At 45.9% G+C, this 15713-nt stretch overlaps 1 protein-coding gene across 3 annotated transcripts in view; it reads right to left on the reverse strand.

Annotated features, from left to right (window-relative positions):
• The window catches only part of LOC116949362 (voltage-dependent calcium channel subunit alpha-2/delta-2-like), a 112099-nt gene that overhangs the window by 62911 nt on the left and 33475 nt on the right, over nucleotides 1-15713 (reverse strand). For 2 of the 3 annotated variants that reach the window (XM_032966591.2, XM_032966590.2), the window contains exons 2-6: nucleotides 15587-15668; nucleotides 4960-5076; nucleotides 4155-4214; nucleotides 2510-2551; nucleotides 1475-1507 (exon numbers count right to left, since the gene is read on the reverse strand). In XM_032966591.2, the coding sequence (XP_032822482.2) occupies nucleotides 1475-1507; nucleotides 2510-2551; nucleotides 4155-4214; nucleotides 4960-5076; nucleotides 15587-15668 (334 nt within the window). The remainder of the gene's footprint in view (nucleotides 1-1474; nucleotides 1508-2509; nucleotides 2552-4154; nucleotides 4215-4959; nucleotides 5077-15586; nucleotides 15669-15713) is intronic. The other variant, XM_032966592.2, reaches the window with a different exon arrangement.

The following is a 15713-nucleotide window of genomic DNA, read 5'->3' on the forward strand; positions in this document are numbered from 1 at the left end:
ATTTATATTCTTAGCTCTTTCACACACCTGATGACGACCGCTTGTGTTATGGTCGAAACGTCGTGAGAATTTTTATTGTTTTATATATATTTTATTATTTTATTGTTTCCCTTCAACGTGACTTTACCGAAAGAGCAAAGAATATGAATTACTGCAGTCACGAAAGCTTTAAATCAGAATATTAATTTGATAAACGAGCGAGGTCTTGCAATACGATTAGTACGTGTACGCTTTGTCTGCCGAGCGTCACGTGATCACAACTGATATACGAGTGCTTTGATATACGAGTGCTTTGGATTACAAACACGTTTCCGGAACGAATTATGCTCGCAATCCAAGGTTTTACTGTAGTCTTATTTATTCGAGGCCTAGCTGAACATTCCGAAAACATTTAAAACTTATTTTTTTATTATTCAAAAAGCCACTTTGTCACCGCAAATTCCGTCACTTTTGGATATCGCCAGCATAAAAACATTCAATTTAATACAAGTTATGTGAAGTTTGCTTTCTTAAATATTTAAACAAAATTTTCCATGCCGTATCATTGGTGCTTTCTTTGAATTATAACAAAAGAATGAAAATCAAATATACATACTTCACGATATGAATTGTAATTAGATCATTAATTGGTGTGATAATTACAAACACATATTCTTGGGTCTTTCGGTAAAGTCACGTAAATAGGTTCAAAGAAAAGAATAAAAAATAACAGATTATTTTCTTTGAACCTATCTGTGTGACTTTACAGAAATACCCAAGAATATGAATTCCTGCAGTCACTAAAGCTTCAAGTCAAGTTACAAACACATTACGCACTGTGTACTGCTATATAATATAGTAAAAAAAAACGTTACTCCAAATCTGGAAGTACCGCTAATAATATCTGTAAAACATGAATTTATTTACTTAAAAATTAGATGAAAAATCCGCATAACAATTATGATAAAGATACATGAATAAATAATCTGACAATGTTTGCATGCCAATCTATACAACTATTCTATTTGAAATGTGCCTGAAATTTACATACAGGAACATCTTAATTTCAGGAGAACAAATAAGCCGATGCTTTACAAAAAAATGTAATGTTTTGAAAATTCAACCTATCCCTGATGCACACTTCAAAGTGCTGCCTTTAATGAAAATTTCAGATTGAAAAACTTTGTCCACATTTAATAATTCATACAAAATCTCACAAACTTCCTGGGAGCAAATTAACATAAAGGATCGCCGCTGTTCACCTCACTCTAATAAACGTGTGGACTACCAATAAGCTCTAATAATAAGCAAGGCTCCAATAATAATAATGGCAATAACAATGGCATATGATAGGTGACGTGGTAGTATTTGCGAGAGTTCATGATCAAGGTCCCCTTTATATTTTCAGACCGGATGACAAACTGTTCAGAAGCCGGGTAAAGGGAAAGAGAGAATTAGTTCCGATACACAACTTCCACTGGCACATCCGTCAAACCTTGGGGAACTGCACATACGGCTTAACGTCGAGCTGAGAAAAATCCAACCATTTTAATTAAAACGCGAACACAACAACAGAATAACACAGTAGTTTCATTTCAAACTTGCGGTTTAATTAATTTAATGTAATATGTAAACTATGGTCATGCACTAAATGTCAATGCTTGAACATGGGAGTCCTTTTGAATACTTTTTGCCACTGTATTTCAATGTTTTGTAACAATAAATTAAATACATTTTTCAAATCCATTTTAGCCATGGATGAGTTTCAAATTCGTGAGAATGGAATGGCAATACTAATCTTATAAGATTTCAATATAGCATTCTCGTAGGAAATAGGATTGCATTACTTGTACTTACATATAATCCTAAGAGCTTATTTATCAGTATATTTTAATATACATGACATGTAATTACCCACAGAGAGTCTCATCGTGTCTCAATACTCTTTTTCAATTGGGATGTTTGGCCAATTACATTCATAAAATGTTTTCATACAATTAATGATGAGTGTTTATACAAGTGCGGGAGGAAACTGGAGTGCCCAGAGAAAACCCAAAAAAATTAGGGGTTCCAAGTTCGAAGCTTCACAAAGATTTAAAACAATTCAAAGATGGAGAGATCCAGTCGAGCCAATCGTCTGTGGACTGCACCCATTTGCAAGGCTGCCTCCTCCTGACCACCTTTCACAGGCCCTTGTTTACAACACCTGGGTACTGCTCTGGTGCAAGTCACTCATTTGAGCACGAACCAGACTCGGCGCCCACTTGGCTTCCAAGATCTGATGAGACCGGGCTTATTCAGAGTGAAAGTAGACCATTCATTATCAAAACGTGAGGACATTAACAAGAAAAAAAATATCCTTTGTAGACACGGTGCGTTTTATGATGAACAGAAATTTTTTTCATTGGACATTTAAAAATGCAGTGCCGTGATATTGTAAAAGACTCAAAAAACAGCACTGAACTCAGCGTCACCGTTGAGTAATTAACGTACCCGTAACATACATGAAAATGCTTCAATCGTAGCTTACCTTAATGTGTTGTTTTGCATTAAAATAGGTTACATTTTCTTCCTAAAAAAAAACAACAAAAAGGATCTCGGTGAATCATTGTTGATATAAATAATACAGCAAAAAGCAAGGCAATAAAAATAAGCTCCTACTGACAGGAGAATTCTCCGGTATATGTGTGGGTGTATCCTGCGCACAGACAGTGCCTTGCTGTGCCGTCTAAAATAGATGTGCGGGGAAAGGATAACTGTTGCCATCATCATTGCCATTAATCCCGCGACGCTACGTTGGTGTCACCGCACCGTCGTGCGCCCCCGTAAGTTCGATTTCTTTCGGGGCCAGAAAATAAATCTCGATTCCTCGGGGCCTATTCCAACACGCACCTATTTCCAGTTCCCACCTCTCCCTGTGCCATTCCTTTCCATTCGCCGCATCAGAAATCCGAAATCAGAATTCTGGCAGCAGGCACGACTCGCGTGGTTAACAAAATATGTGCGGCTACCAAAACTTTCAATCGCGCGGTATTAATCAACCGTCAATTGCTACGCATGAATCACCGATTAACCAAGTAATTAACAACGTCACAATTAATCAAGTCAGGGAAATTTAGAAAAGAGATTCATAATGCCTCAATACAAATGGGACATTCTGAAGGCCTTAAGGTCTTAACATTCTTACCGAGGAATCTTCCTAAGCATTCTGATTGATTCCAGTCTGCCATCAACTGCAGAATGGGTTTGGCGTCAATCAATGCCCGAACAACAGTTGGGACTTTATATTCCAGGCACACGTGCTGACAATCGCGCGATGCCAAACATACGTCGAGGCTTATTCAAGTGAGCGCCGCACATTAATCTTTTGTAAATCGCATGATCAATTTACACGTTCAACGATGAATCGAATGTTTCATTAAATATTGAAAGTTGCTTGTAAACTCGGGGTCGGGTGGGGGGGGGGAGGTTCAGTACAGTTCGGTTAAATTGGGATCCCAGTTGATACACCGAGCCTTGGCTCGTGGTAGTTTGGCAAAATTGTACAACTGCCTCTGCGGTTCACTATGGGGGGGGGTTAACACATAGCTCTTGGCAGCCAATATGATTAATCATCGTTGATTTTAGATGGTGAGGCCACGAAATTAAGTGACCAATTTTGCATCCATAAGTCCCTCGTCCACCCAACAGTATTGAATTATGAATACGAGAGAGCGTTTGTTCTTTGGGAGATCTGCAATATGCTGTCGGTGCACAATGGGGCTCGTGGTTGGTTGATTAATTCATGGAGCCAGTATGGCGCGATGGAACCCTGGAAAAGGCGTGTGACCGTGCATGTGTGTCTGTGCATTAACCATAACCTGTATTGTCATTTACACAGTGGGGGGGAAAAAAGAAAAAAAAAACCCCACTAAAAAATGCAATTGGGCAGGAGAACAATCGCCCAGGACATCAGATGGGGATAATTAACAGCAGGACAGAGAGCAATGGAAGGAAGACGAAAGAAAGGTTGACAGAAAATAAGATGGCGGCGGGATGAGATGGTAAGATGTGCAGCAGCGCACTGGATGGAGGTGGCAAGCGATGGTGCAGAGCGGAAGGGCACTGGGGAAAGTCTCTTGCCCAGCAGTGGGATGTTAATGGTTGCTGAAAGAAGAACTAAATAAATAACACACCTTGATGTCATCATTCCACTGGTGATTTTTCTGTAATGTTTCTGCCGTTTCCGTTAGCTTCTGCAAAGGGCACAGCGCACAAAGATACAGCGTTATATTAGAAGTGGCGATTACGTTTTGACTTTGAGTATACGAGTGGCGAGATGCAACCATTAAAATGGAATTAATAGTTTGTATTTATAACGCCACGGCTCTTGCATCGCGTGGTGGCGGTTGTTTTTAAGATGTCGTATTATCAATCTTTTTAACGAGCTTGAATTTGACACCGTTTAGTTTAGCCGAAACCGTAATTGTTGTTAGCTTCTAGTGCACGGTATTTCAAGAATAATTACCTTGTTAATGCCATAGTATGCCTTAACTGTTGCACCCTAATGCACATTCTGCTATTTTTTTAATGAAAATAATGTGTTAAGAATTAAGAACTGGTGTAGATGTCGTTTTAAAGCAATCGTTGTTGAATTGAGATAAAAAATAATTCGACAGAGCATGCTTAAAGAAGGAGTCTTCTCTAATTGTGCTCATAATATACAATTCGCTTTGTTGCAATCTATTACTGATACCATTTTCAACACTGGAATACCGGTCCCCAAATAACTCACTCTATTGTACTTTAAAAACGATGTAAATGCAATGCTGTCGCATTTCACGTAGGGGCTTCATTCCATTAAGGAGGGCAGTAGCAACAAGGCAAAGTGTCCTCATAAAGACATCTGGGGTATTCTCATAAACAATACACAACAACTATGCCGTTGGTGTTCACATCTGATCTCAAGCCCAGTAGATAAGACCAATCATCTGTACTTGCCTTTAATGCTATCACTTTGTTCGTCAACAGCTTCTCAATTTCGGCCGACACGTTCTCCACCAGTTTCTTATCTTCATTTTCCTCAATATCAAAGTCGTTCTTTTGTTCTTTGTAAAGCTGCGGGAGAGAGAGGGAGGGAGGGAGGGGAAGACGTGTCATCGGGTTTACGGATGGCTCTGGGCAAAAGCGTGTTCCGCCAGAAGCATCTTTTTCACTCCAATAAGCAAGTCTTGGCAAAAATAGCAATTCAGAAACAACGGCACGGGTCAGCAAAAGTACCACGACAACACAAAACATCTCCTGCACGGCCGGGGAAACCACGGGTGTTAATATGAACCCGCTGACAATAGTGCGATGTACATATTTGCCTTTGCATCAGTAACAGTTCCCTGGCAAAGTACACAGAGAGAACCGATGTAAAACCGCAGCCGGCCTTTCAGTCGCGCTTAAGTCAACGGCCCGCGTGGTTGAGACGGCAGGTGTTGGGGGCGGCATATGCCCTCGTGCCGCGCTCTGCGCTACCTCTCGAACGGCACCGCTATCCCGGAGACGCACACCGACTCCGGTGGCGAGCGCGCCAATGGTCATGTACGATACGGAGAGCCAAAAGCAAAGTTACACTCTCGGTAATAATGTCTCGTCTGGGTTGCGCAACCGTTCGGACCGTGTGTGACCACCCCCCCCCCCTCCGCCGCTTCCACTGCTTTAATCATCGTGGCCAGAATGCCCAACATCGCAGACTTGATTAAAAAAAAATCTGTTCTGTCAATCAACTGCCGGATAAAGGGGCTCCTCGTACAATATCAGCCATGGGGGTTGCGTGATTACGGTTCACCACACTGCACAGTGCAGGTTGGGATTCCACTCTCGCCACTGGCGTTCGCCACAGCTGGGAATCCGGAAATCGAAGTCAGATCGGTCCCCGTTCGTAGCGCGGTGTATGCATGTTGAACTTCTGTCGCACCGTACGTAGCCGACCGTGCACATAAGAGGTGCGGGGAGTGTGGTGAAGACTGAGCCACCGCTCCCCCCCATTAAAAGTGTCAGACAATTAAGAACGGCCGTGGCGCACTTGCGCCTGCCGTACCCGTTTCGGTTAAACATTTGGCAATGATCGGGCTGTCGAAAGCCTTGGAGAGCAAATCAAGAGAGCCGGCGGCTTGAAAGCGTCACTCCAAGGAAGCCAGTGGGCACTTTGATCAATCCTCCTGCGGAGGCCATTTCCAATTAATTTCTACACACCTTGCAACCGACGGCGCTGGCTGAGCAGAGGGATTTTTTCAATTCTGCTTAACAATTCAACTTATTTATCTTCTCGCCAGACGGCCCTGGCTCCTCGGACCGATGCCCGCCACGAAGAGGAGGAGGGTGTCCAGTCACCCGGGCGGACGCGTCCCAGCGCGCGTCCTTCAACGCCACGGCGGGGGGGGGGGGGGCCCGTCCGGCGCACGGCGAAGGGGCCGGCGCTCTCGCGGCATTAGTGACCGTCGGAGGTGCTGCCCCCCCACCCACCCCACCCCACCGCAGAACTGCTGCCCCCCGACCCCCGCCGGCCAACCCACACCCCTCTGCCGTGTCGCTCCCCCCCCCCAGCTCCCTCCACCGCCCCCACTCCCGCACCCCGCCATCCGCCTTTCCCACCCCCACCCCGATCGTTAGGAACTCTCAATTATTCATGCGCACGAAAGAAAACAGCGCGAGCCGGCGTCGCCATGGCCACGCGCAGCCGGCACACTCTCTCAGGTCTCCTGCCATTTCCACTGCGGAGCCCATAAAGCCCTCCACGTGGGGGGGGGGGGGGGGTCTTAGCATTTGGCGATGGCATATGGCGTCTCTACAGGGTTCCTCCGTGCCATATTCCCCAAGTGAGCTCCACGCACATTATCATATTAGGGCTTTTCTTCTTGCATGTCATCGCTCCTTTCTCACCTCCCACCCCGCCCCCCCCCCCCCCCCCAGTTCGGATGTTCACAAGCGTACTGTAATGTTACGAGTGTAGCGGGGTAAACATATGAGCATCGATTTCTTTACCTAGAAGAGGCTTATTGAGTCTAGGGACTCCTCCCTCCCCTCTCTCCCTGTAAGAATGGCGTTTTGCAGATTGCATTTTGGACGCGAGAGACAAAAACCTGGGTGGCCTGAGAAAGCGGCCGCAAGCGAGGAATTAACTCAAGCGCCGCGGTCACAGCCAACAATCTACTTGTTATGCTGCCTAATCCAGGTGCCTATTTGCCCCTGAAGGTGGATGCCTCCAATACAACTGCTTAATCTCTACGAAACCACGGAGTGATTTAAACCTTTCCCAAAGTGATTTGATTTACATAATTTTGAGACAAGACTCAATTCAAGACTTTGAAGTCGCGATTAAAATTTCAAGTCGCGATAAAATATGCATTAAATGAGGAAGGGATGGGCGAATTTTTTTTTTATTAAGGCTTCGCCAAGGTGGCTCAAAGCTGAGCAACGTTGTATTAATTTCCCTAAAAAACAGAAATCTTACCCAAGCGAGTGGAGGCGTCTCTCGAATGCTTTCCAAGCAACATTACTTCAATTCAAACTTAAGAAGACCGTGGTAAAAAAATGTACCAATTGAAAATTAGTCACAGCAATCGTCACTCCTCGACTGGCAAGGGTGGGTGTGCCCGGGGGGTTTCCTTGTTCCGCACGGGGACCCCGCTGCTGCCGCTGGGGCGGGTTGCCACTTTCAAATGTGCCGAGGACGAGAGGCGATGTAAAGTGATCCGAGATGCCCCAGCGCGTATGAGCGAGAGGGGGGCGCGCGATATCAACAACAAATCAGTCAGTTGTTAAGTGTCACACCCGTGGACCAAATCACCCAGGAATTTGTCCTGCCTCGGCACATTCTGGAAGTTAGGCAAGCTTGGATAGTGCCTGAATGGGTGGCCACCGTGCGTAACAGGTGGTGTAGGTGACACGGGGGGGGGGGGGGAGGCTTTGTGTTGCACTGCACTTCTGTACTTCACCGACCGGCACGGTGAAGTGTGGTCAGACAACCCCCCTACAACCTGTACGGCGTGGGGAGGGTCTCATCCAGCAGTGGATTGACAAAAGGGCTGAACGTGTTACGTGCAGTGCGTCCATGCTTCCACGAGCAACAAGCTTGTTCAAGGTACCAAAGCGGCTTTGGCAAAGGCCAGCAGTGTGGTACCGAATGCGATCGAATACGAGCTCACATTTTCCAGCGCAGAGATCATTAAAAAATATTCGTTGCCGATATTTAATGGACATGGCATACTTGTGGATTGCGAACGGAGAGGGGGAAAACAGTCTTGTTGTGCATACAACAGCCGGGAGACATGCTGGCTTTCAAGAAGTTGAATAATATACGTCACAGGTGGGAAATATTGGGGGGGGCAGGGAAATAAAAATAAAAACATGACAACCCTCCCACAGACAACGAGCAAGGTGCCTTTGATGTACAAAGGATTCCGTATGCACATTAAGTGTTAAACACCCCCCACCCCACCCCTATTCCGGATGGCCAAATGCCAAAACTGTGGCTCATTGCATTGAACTATATAATTACAGCCCACCCTGTGGCACTTAACTCACGGCCGTCCACTCTGAGCCCATATAAACTTTAGAATTGAGCAGGCTTACACGAGCGAGCTGTTTTGTTGGTTTCCTTTACGATGTAGGGCCTGGCACTTTTGGGAACGCATTTCCACACCGCTCCAGGCCCATCCTGCTGCTCGCCAACGACGAGCACAGAGTCGGACTGAGATCCTACAAAGCCGCAGCCACCAGGGCTCAATTAGCTCTCAGCCAGAGTGTGCAGCTGCCTATGGGCTCGACATAGTACGGGTAGAGAATACGTAAATGATGCTGGCTTATGACCCACAGCACCCTCAATCCGGGCCTGAATATCTCAGCAGGCGGCATTCTCTAGACACCATCGGCAGCAGCAGCAGCATAACAGCTACCGCAGCAACAAAAGTCAGGCCTGCAAGCGGCATCCAAGTGCAGAGTTCTCATGCATGATACACAGGCTTAGCACGAGATGAACACGGCGCTGCACTCACGCACGCAGCAGGTTCTGCCTTGACACCTTGGGTGATCACTCCGGCTTATTGTCGTGTCATCTACGTCCTCCACCCCCTCCACTGCTCCTGCATGTAATGAACGTTGCCTCGTTCACTGGGACGTCACGCGGCACGCGACATTATTCCACGGTGGCAACCAAAGCCTGGTGCGATCGGGTAACGCTTTGAAATTGAGTGGAATATAAATAGACAGGTGAACGGGCGAGTGGAAGCATATCGGCAACTGTTTGGCAGATGGATATACAGTACATGGAAGTGGAGGGTTGGGGCTGTCGCTTGCCCAGTTGTTGCGCTATGAAACTGGTGACCCGGGTTGGATTACCACGCATGGCTAACATCAGTGGTGGAATGATATCGGAAGCGATCCTGGGTCCCTCTCCCCTTCACCAACTCGCACTAACCAGCGTGCGGTGAAACACGGGTCAACGAACTTCCACTGTCGATGTCATGGGCAGGCCTTCATCTACCAGTAAATAAAAAAGGAGCTGTCAATTATTCATGATTACATATATCGCACGATAAAAAAAGAAAAGTATATCATTAGACAACTCACAAAAAAAAACATTGACACACAACCAAATAAATAACAGAGACACTATTCTAAGCCAGGCACAAACTAACGTGTTGTTTCTCTTCAACGTGACTTTACCGAAAAAACTAAGAATATGAATTACTGCAGTCACGAAAGCTTTAAATCAAAATTTAACGTGGACAAGTTCGTGTCCTTATGGCCCTCCACCACCCAACAGAGCCAAACAAATCGAAATGCCTCGTTTGCACGCATATAATTGCGGCGTCGCGTTATTTGCTTACAGTTCAACGGGTCGAGTCCCAAATGACACAACCTCACAACAAAAATTTGGTACCGGAAACGCAATTTTTCCACTTCTGCAAGGACGGCAACACAGGGCTCGTGGCCGAGCGCGAAGGTGGATACCCTCACAATGAGCGCGGTCATAACGACCCATCGGTGATGCGCGTCGGAGATTGCTCGGCATTTAGGGGAACGCCGGCGATAATGAAACCCCTGTGTCGTGGCGTGGTTGCCTCATTTATCAGGGCCAGGCCAAAGCTAACCCCCATTATTAAAAAAAAAACACATTGATTTTCACGTACCGCTGCACTAATTAAACAATGACAAAATGGCCACATCTACCAGGCATGATAACTATTGCAAAATAATATATAGGTTTAGGAGTGGCCAGAGATCTATATTTTAAATGTAATCTTGTTCACCCGGGGATAGCCTAACTATACACGTAAATATATATATACACCGCCCTCTTTGAACTGCGGAGCAAATTGTATACAGATGCCAGTAAACAACACATTACTTATGTACTTTAATGCCACTTATTTTTCGCGTGACGAATATTTTCCTGCGGTAAGTATTACTGCGAAGCCATTGGAGGTAGCCTAGCGGATAGCGCATTTGCCAATGAGGCACTCGGCATGGGCTCATCAGTTTAAATCTTGCCACCGCTTGTTAATTTAACAGGGCATGGGCAATCCAAGCATCTGCTGTGAACCGACTCATTTGACGAGAGAGCATAATTTGCATTAAGCAGACCACTATTGCAGTGTCACAGAATTACAATGACAAATTACAATCTAAAAAGAACCATTGCTTTTTTTTATATCTCACGCCGAAGTAATTTGTAAAAATACATTAATTTTTTCTTAAACATAAATCAGTGGCAATCCATCATCTTACCGCACAGTAAATGCACTCATTTGCGAAGTAGATGACACTCCTAAAAGCTAGCAGAAGAGGCAACATCACAAATAGGTTGGAAAGCCAGCCCATCAAGGAAGTCCTCAAAATATATTTTTCTCGTATTCAGCATAATATCGCAAAACGAAAAGTCATTTCAGAAAATCACAGACCTGCAGGACCCTCCGTATAAGAGATTTTGCCCATGGAAGCAGACATCACAAAACTCCTTCTGAGATCATGTCAAGTGACTTCTGGTCCACACACAGGGCAGCAGAGAGCAATGTCTATCATTTGGCAGTCAAACTTATATTTTTAATTCTTAGACATGGAACTTTAAACAGACTATGTACAGAATCAAATAAATTCAATGCTATGGCTGTTTGGAATAGACGTTGACGACCGGGTTGAGACCACCAACTCATTAAACTTGCGAAACTCAGTTTAACTGACAGGCGAAGATTGCCTGGACAAACCCAGGAGCTCGGTAATGCCAGGTCAATGCTCTGACCTCTGAGCCACCGGGCCACCCCAAAGGAGTCTCCATACTGTTAGGAGATTCAACTTTTCAAAGTAATGTTTGCATGTGGAAATATGAAGGCGCCCAGCCAAATCGAACGCGTCGAGCGCATGGATCACAAAGCACTCATCATGCTGGCGACTGAAGTCAGGGGGCTCATTTAGCCCAATCATCACACTTCTGCTGAATGGAAGGAAACGAATAACAATCAAGCTGGTACTCGGCACAATGTTGCGCAGATTTGTTTTCCAGTACTGTAATGCAGTCTCTTTGACTATGTTGAATTGCAGCGTGTGATCACACCGGTCTCTCATCTCCGCCTGTGCTCGATTTGTTGAGAGCGGCCCTCAGACATCTCCGACGATCTTTGGGGGCTGGGAGTATTTTGTTGCCTCGATTGCCACACAAACGATGTGGCAATAGAGGCAGCTGTACCGCAGGTTTTGTTTATTGTGGAAACATGACTTCAGGAGGTTGAGTGCACTGGATTCGATGTACGAAGCCACCGAAGAACGGACATATTTCCAGGGAATGGCAACGAGTAGCCTGCAAAGACCAGTCAGTGGTGCTTTGACTACAAAATTCAAAATAAAACAGACGATTACTTGCGTGTGTGTCTAACAAAACGATGTCAGTGTATATAGCCGCAAAAGTTACGTAGGTTACGTAAGTTACGTTCTCCTCTATATATTGGACAGAAGATGTAGGGAAAAGTTGTTTTGAAACGCTACATTAAGGTATGATAAAGATACGTGCGGAGATATTGAACTGCACATCGAGACAGTGGGCGAAGACCCCAGGGCCGGACAAGGACACGCTGGCGGGACTGTCGCTCAGCTGGCCTGGGAACGCCTGGGAATTCCCCAGGAAGAGCTAAAGTCTGTGTATAGTAGTGTAGTGTATAGGAGTGCATAGTGTAGTAGGATAGTGTAGTAGTGTATAGTAGTGTAGAGTGTAGTGTAGAGTGTAGTGTAGAGTGTAGTGTATAGTGTAGTGTATAGTGTAGTGTATAGTGTAGAAGTGCTGGAGTCTGTCACCAGGGAAAGGGAGGTCTCGACCACCCTACTCAACACGCTGCCGCCGCGACCCTCACCAGGACAAGCGGACGGAGAAACAAAAAACATCTAGAGACAGTGCATATGCGGTTGTGATTATTTTTGAATAATAATAGATATGCTAATGATGAAGCCCACAGGAATTCCCTGATTACCAGCAGCCCCAGTGAACAATCGTCTTGTGGGAGTTGAACGACCCATTGCTTGCAGTTCATTGAACTTTCTTGAGCTTTCCTCCCCCAATAACAATTAAACATTAATATTTATAATCACGGGGTGGGCAGGGGTTGTCTGGCTACATTATGACAGCATACCAGGTAGATTCAACATCTACTACCGGCTGACTTGGTCTACCAACACAAAAAAATGGATGATTCAACACCTCACACCTCTTCTACTAATCACAATCGCCATCGACCATTCACTATTCGATGATGTTGGAAAAAAAAATCACATAGGAATGGGCCAAATACTGCAATGCAGGATTCTCCCTGAATAACAGTGTCTTGGGATTGAGCAAGGTTTTTTTTTCCTGAACGAATACACGACAATTGAAATTAAAGCTATGATTGTTTTGAAAAAAAATATTCGCAAGGAATTAGCCAAACATCCCAATACAGGCACCTCCCGAAACAGTGTTTGCGACTCCGTGAGACTTTCCTAGATAAATCGATAACAATTGACCGGTACAACTTTTTGGATCAAATATAAATCCATTTTACAGTGCATACATGGCTCTATAGCCAAGCATATCTCTCCAACAAAACGCAAAGATCACCCGTACAGCCTTGCCAGACTGTTGGGACAAGTGATGTTAGCGAGCACTTATGAAGGCCAGCACGGCCTACAAGGGGGTTGGTGGCCAGCACCACTCCCAGCCGATGTCGTCTCCCAAGTGTTGATGATTACACACCACACCAGATGCACGTTTGTGGCTGAGCTGACCTAGGGGAAGACCGGCGTCAGTTCAGATAATCGTCACTGGCGTTGGCCTTGAGGGGGAATCGAACTCGGGCCACCGGGTTCACATCGCAGCGTGCAAACCACTACACTACCGCGCTCTCTATAGAGCTCCAACAGGCAGCTAAGGCATGTGCAGTTTCACCAGGTGAATGTTTAAAAGGTTGCCCATGCTCCCTCTCCTCGCACAAGTGTGCGAGTTGCCTCGCGACGGTGCATCGTACGCGGTTGCGTGCGAGCGCTGGCTGAGAGCTCTCTCTAAAACAGGCCTCTGCCATAACGGATTAGGGAAGGGCGTCCCACTCAATATTTAAACGCGTCATTCCACGGCACAATCAGCGGGTTTGGTGGCCTTCCCTAATCTCTTCGCCACTTAGGGCTCCGGGGTTCGTGCATGACTCCAACATAGGCTCACTGTGACCACAACAATTTTAAAAATAACATTTGCTCCTTATTATTTATTTACTCTGCTTGTTACCCAGGAAAATTTCGGGGGTTTTTTTTCCGTGAATTTTACCCCAGCTGTGACATGAGCTGCGATAGTATTTTAATGAGATTAAGAATCCATTTGAATCTCTGGCAAGCGGTGCAACCCTTCGTGTTTACAGACCGGCCCACAGAAGTGCATCTCATCATAGTGGGCAGCACTTTCATCAGTCAAAAAAATCAATTTGTATCATCTTCAGTGCTGGTTTAATGATGCAGCCAAATTAAACATGGAACCAACTTCAACTTGCTGATGAGGGCTTTTTTGTTGTTGCAACCATTGGTGACCAGGATGAGAGCAGCAACTCACTACACTTGAGAATCCGATTTAATGACAGGCGGTTGAAACCTGGATGTCAATGCCGGATCTCAGCGGTGCCAGCTCAGCGCCGTGACCTCTGTGACCACAGCTCTTAAAATGAGCACAAAGGAACGGAGTAAACCGGCGTTGGTATTCACCCAAGTTATGAATTAATGATATAAATCATGGACCCCCCCAAGCGCCTTTTGTTCGGCCGTGCACGTGCATTGCATACGATGCATTGGAAACTTGTTCACTAATCACTTCGGGATAATGCGCAGGCACAGGCATGCGGTGGAACAACTTTGTGGTTTTAACACGAGATGTTTTATTCTCCTCGGTGACCCGTGTGGTGGGACTACATCAACACGGCGGACTACATCAGCTCGAGGCAAATGAGCTTTCACAAGAAAACACCTTTGAAGTGTGTCAGAGAATGACGGAAAGCACATGCCCTTTTGTGGTAAGAGGCAACCATCTCTCATAAGGACATGGAATGATGGACGACAAACGGTGATGTGCATTTTCGTGATTCATAATTGCTTATTGGCAATGTTTATTTATAAATTCAAATTAGCGATAACTGATAATTAAGTCTGATTGAATAAAAAGCAATGATGGTGTACCATCATCAGCATCATCAGCGACAATCGATCTGCTGATCGTCACTGCCTCCCATAGCTAAGCCATCGCCATCTCTCGCCGTCCTGCCAAGTAACATTCCACCGAGCACAAGCACATGAGCCGCTCTCACCACTCCATTTCCTCGGTGGATGGCCTTTTGGAGGATGTTTGACAAATCCTTCATGTTTGGCCAATAGGGATGTATGGTCAGTTGCTTTTTAAAAAGGTATAATTTGTGCGCGGAAGGCCTTTGGAGCTCCCGACAACCAACCCACACATGAGGAGGTAACACCCGTAAAGTTCCGATTTAGTTGAGTTTACAAAACTTCCAAACCAACATTGTCCAGCAACAGTTGTTTCATCAAAACAAACCATGGACCGGTTTCTGCTTCCACGAGTGTCAGCAGGATGGTATAGCCAATTAAACAAATGCTAACGATCTGTCTGGTGTCACAGACCAAGGTTGGATACATTTTCCGACACCATGAGGCTTTACGCCAAAATCTTCGCAGGGCCGGGTCACATGACGTGCTCACGTGAGATAGTCATACGGCGAGTTCGCTTCTGCTAGTTGGCCACCAAACGTTTGAATTTAGAAATCTGCGGAAGCACTCACGTCTGGCTCTGCTTCCAAGGGTGAGTGCCCCCCCCCTCCGCACCACCCCCCCCCCCCCCCCACCGCTCACGCTTTCGCAGATTGTTGCCCATCGCAAAGAATAAAGTTAAAACGAAAAAGTTACAATTTACCCGCAGCCCCTATTGAGCAATGCCTGAACTGCCTCGGAGCCGCATTTGATTTGCAAGCTGCGCTTTTGGCCACCCCTGTTGCAGACAACAGCTGTGCACAAGCAGCGTGGGACCACCGCGGAGGTGGCGGTGGTGTTATTGGAGCTGGCCTGGCACCTGTTTCAGCTGGTCCACGCCACTGGCAAGCTGCAGCACCCGGTCCAGTTCGTTCTCGATCCTCCGCGCCCAGTACCTGATGCTGCAACACGCAACACAAGGACAACGATGGCCGAGGTAAGTATAA

This window comes from Petromyzon marinus, chromosome 36 (genome assembly GCF_048934315.1).
Source record: "Petromyzon marinus isolate PM22_M1 ecotype Great Lakes invasive population chromosome 36, UKy_Petmar_22M1.pri1.0, whole genome shotgun sequence".
NCBI lineage: Eukaryota > Metazoa > Chordata > Hyperoartia > Petromyzontiformes > Petromyzontidae > Petromyzon > Petromyzon marinus.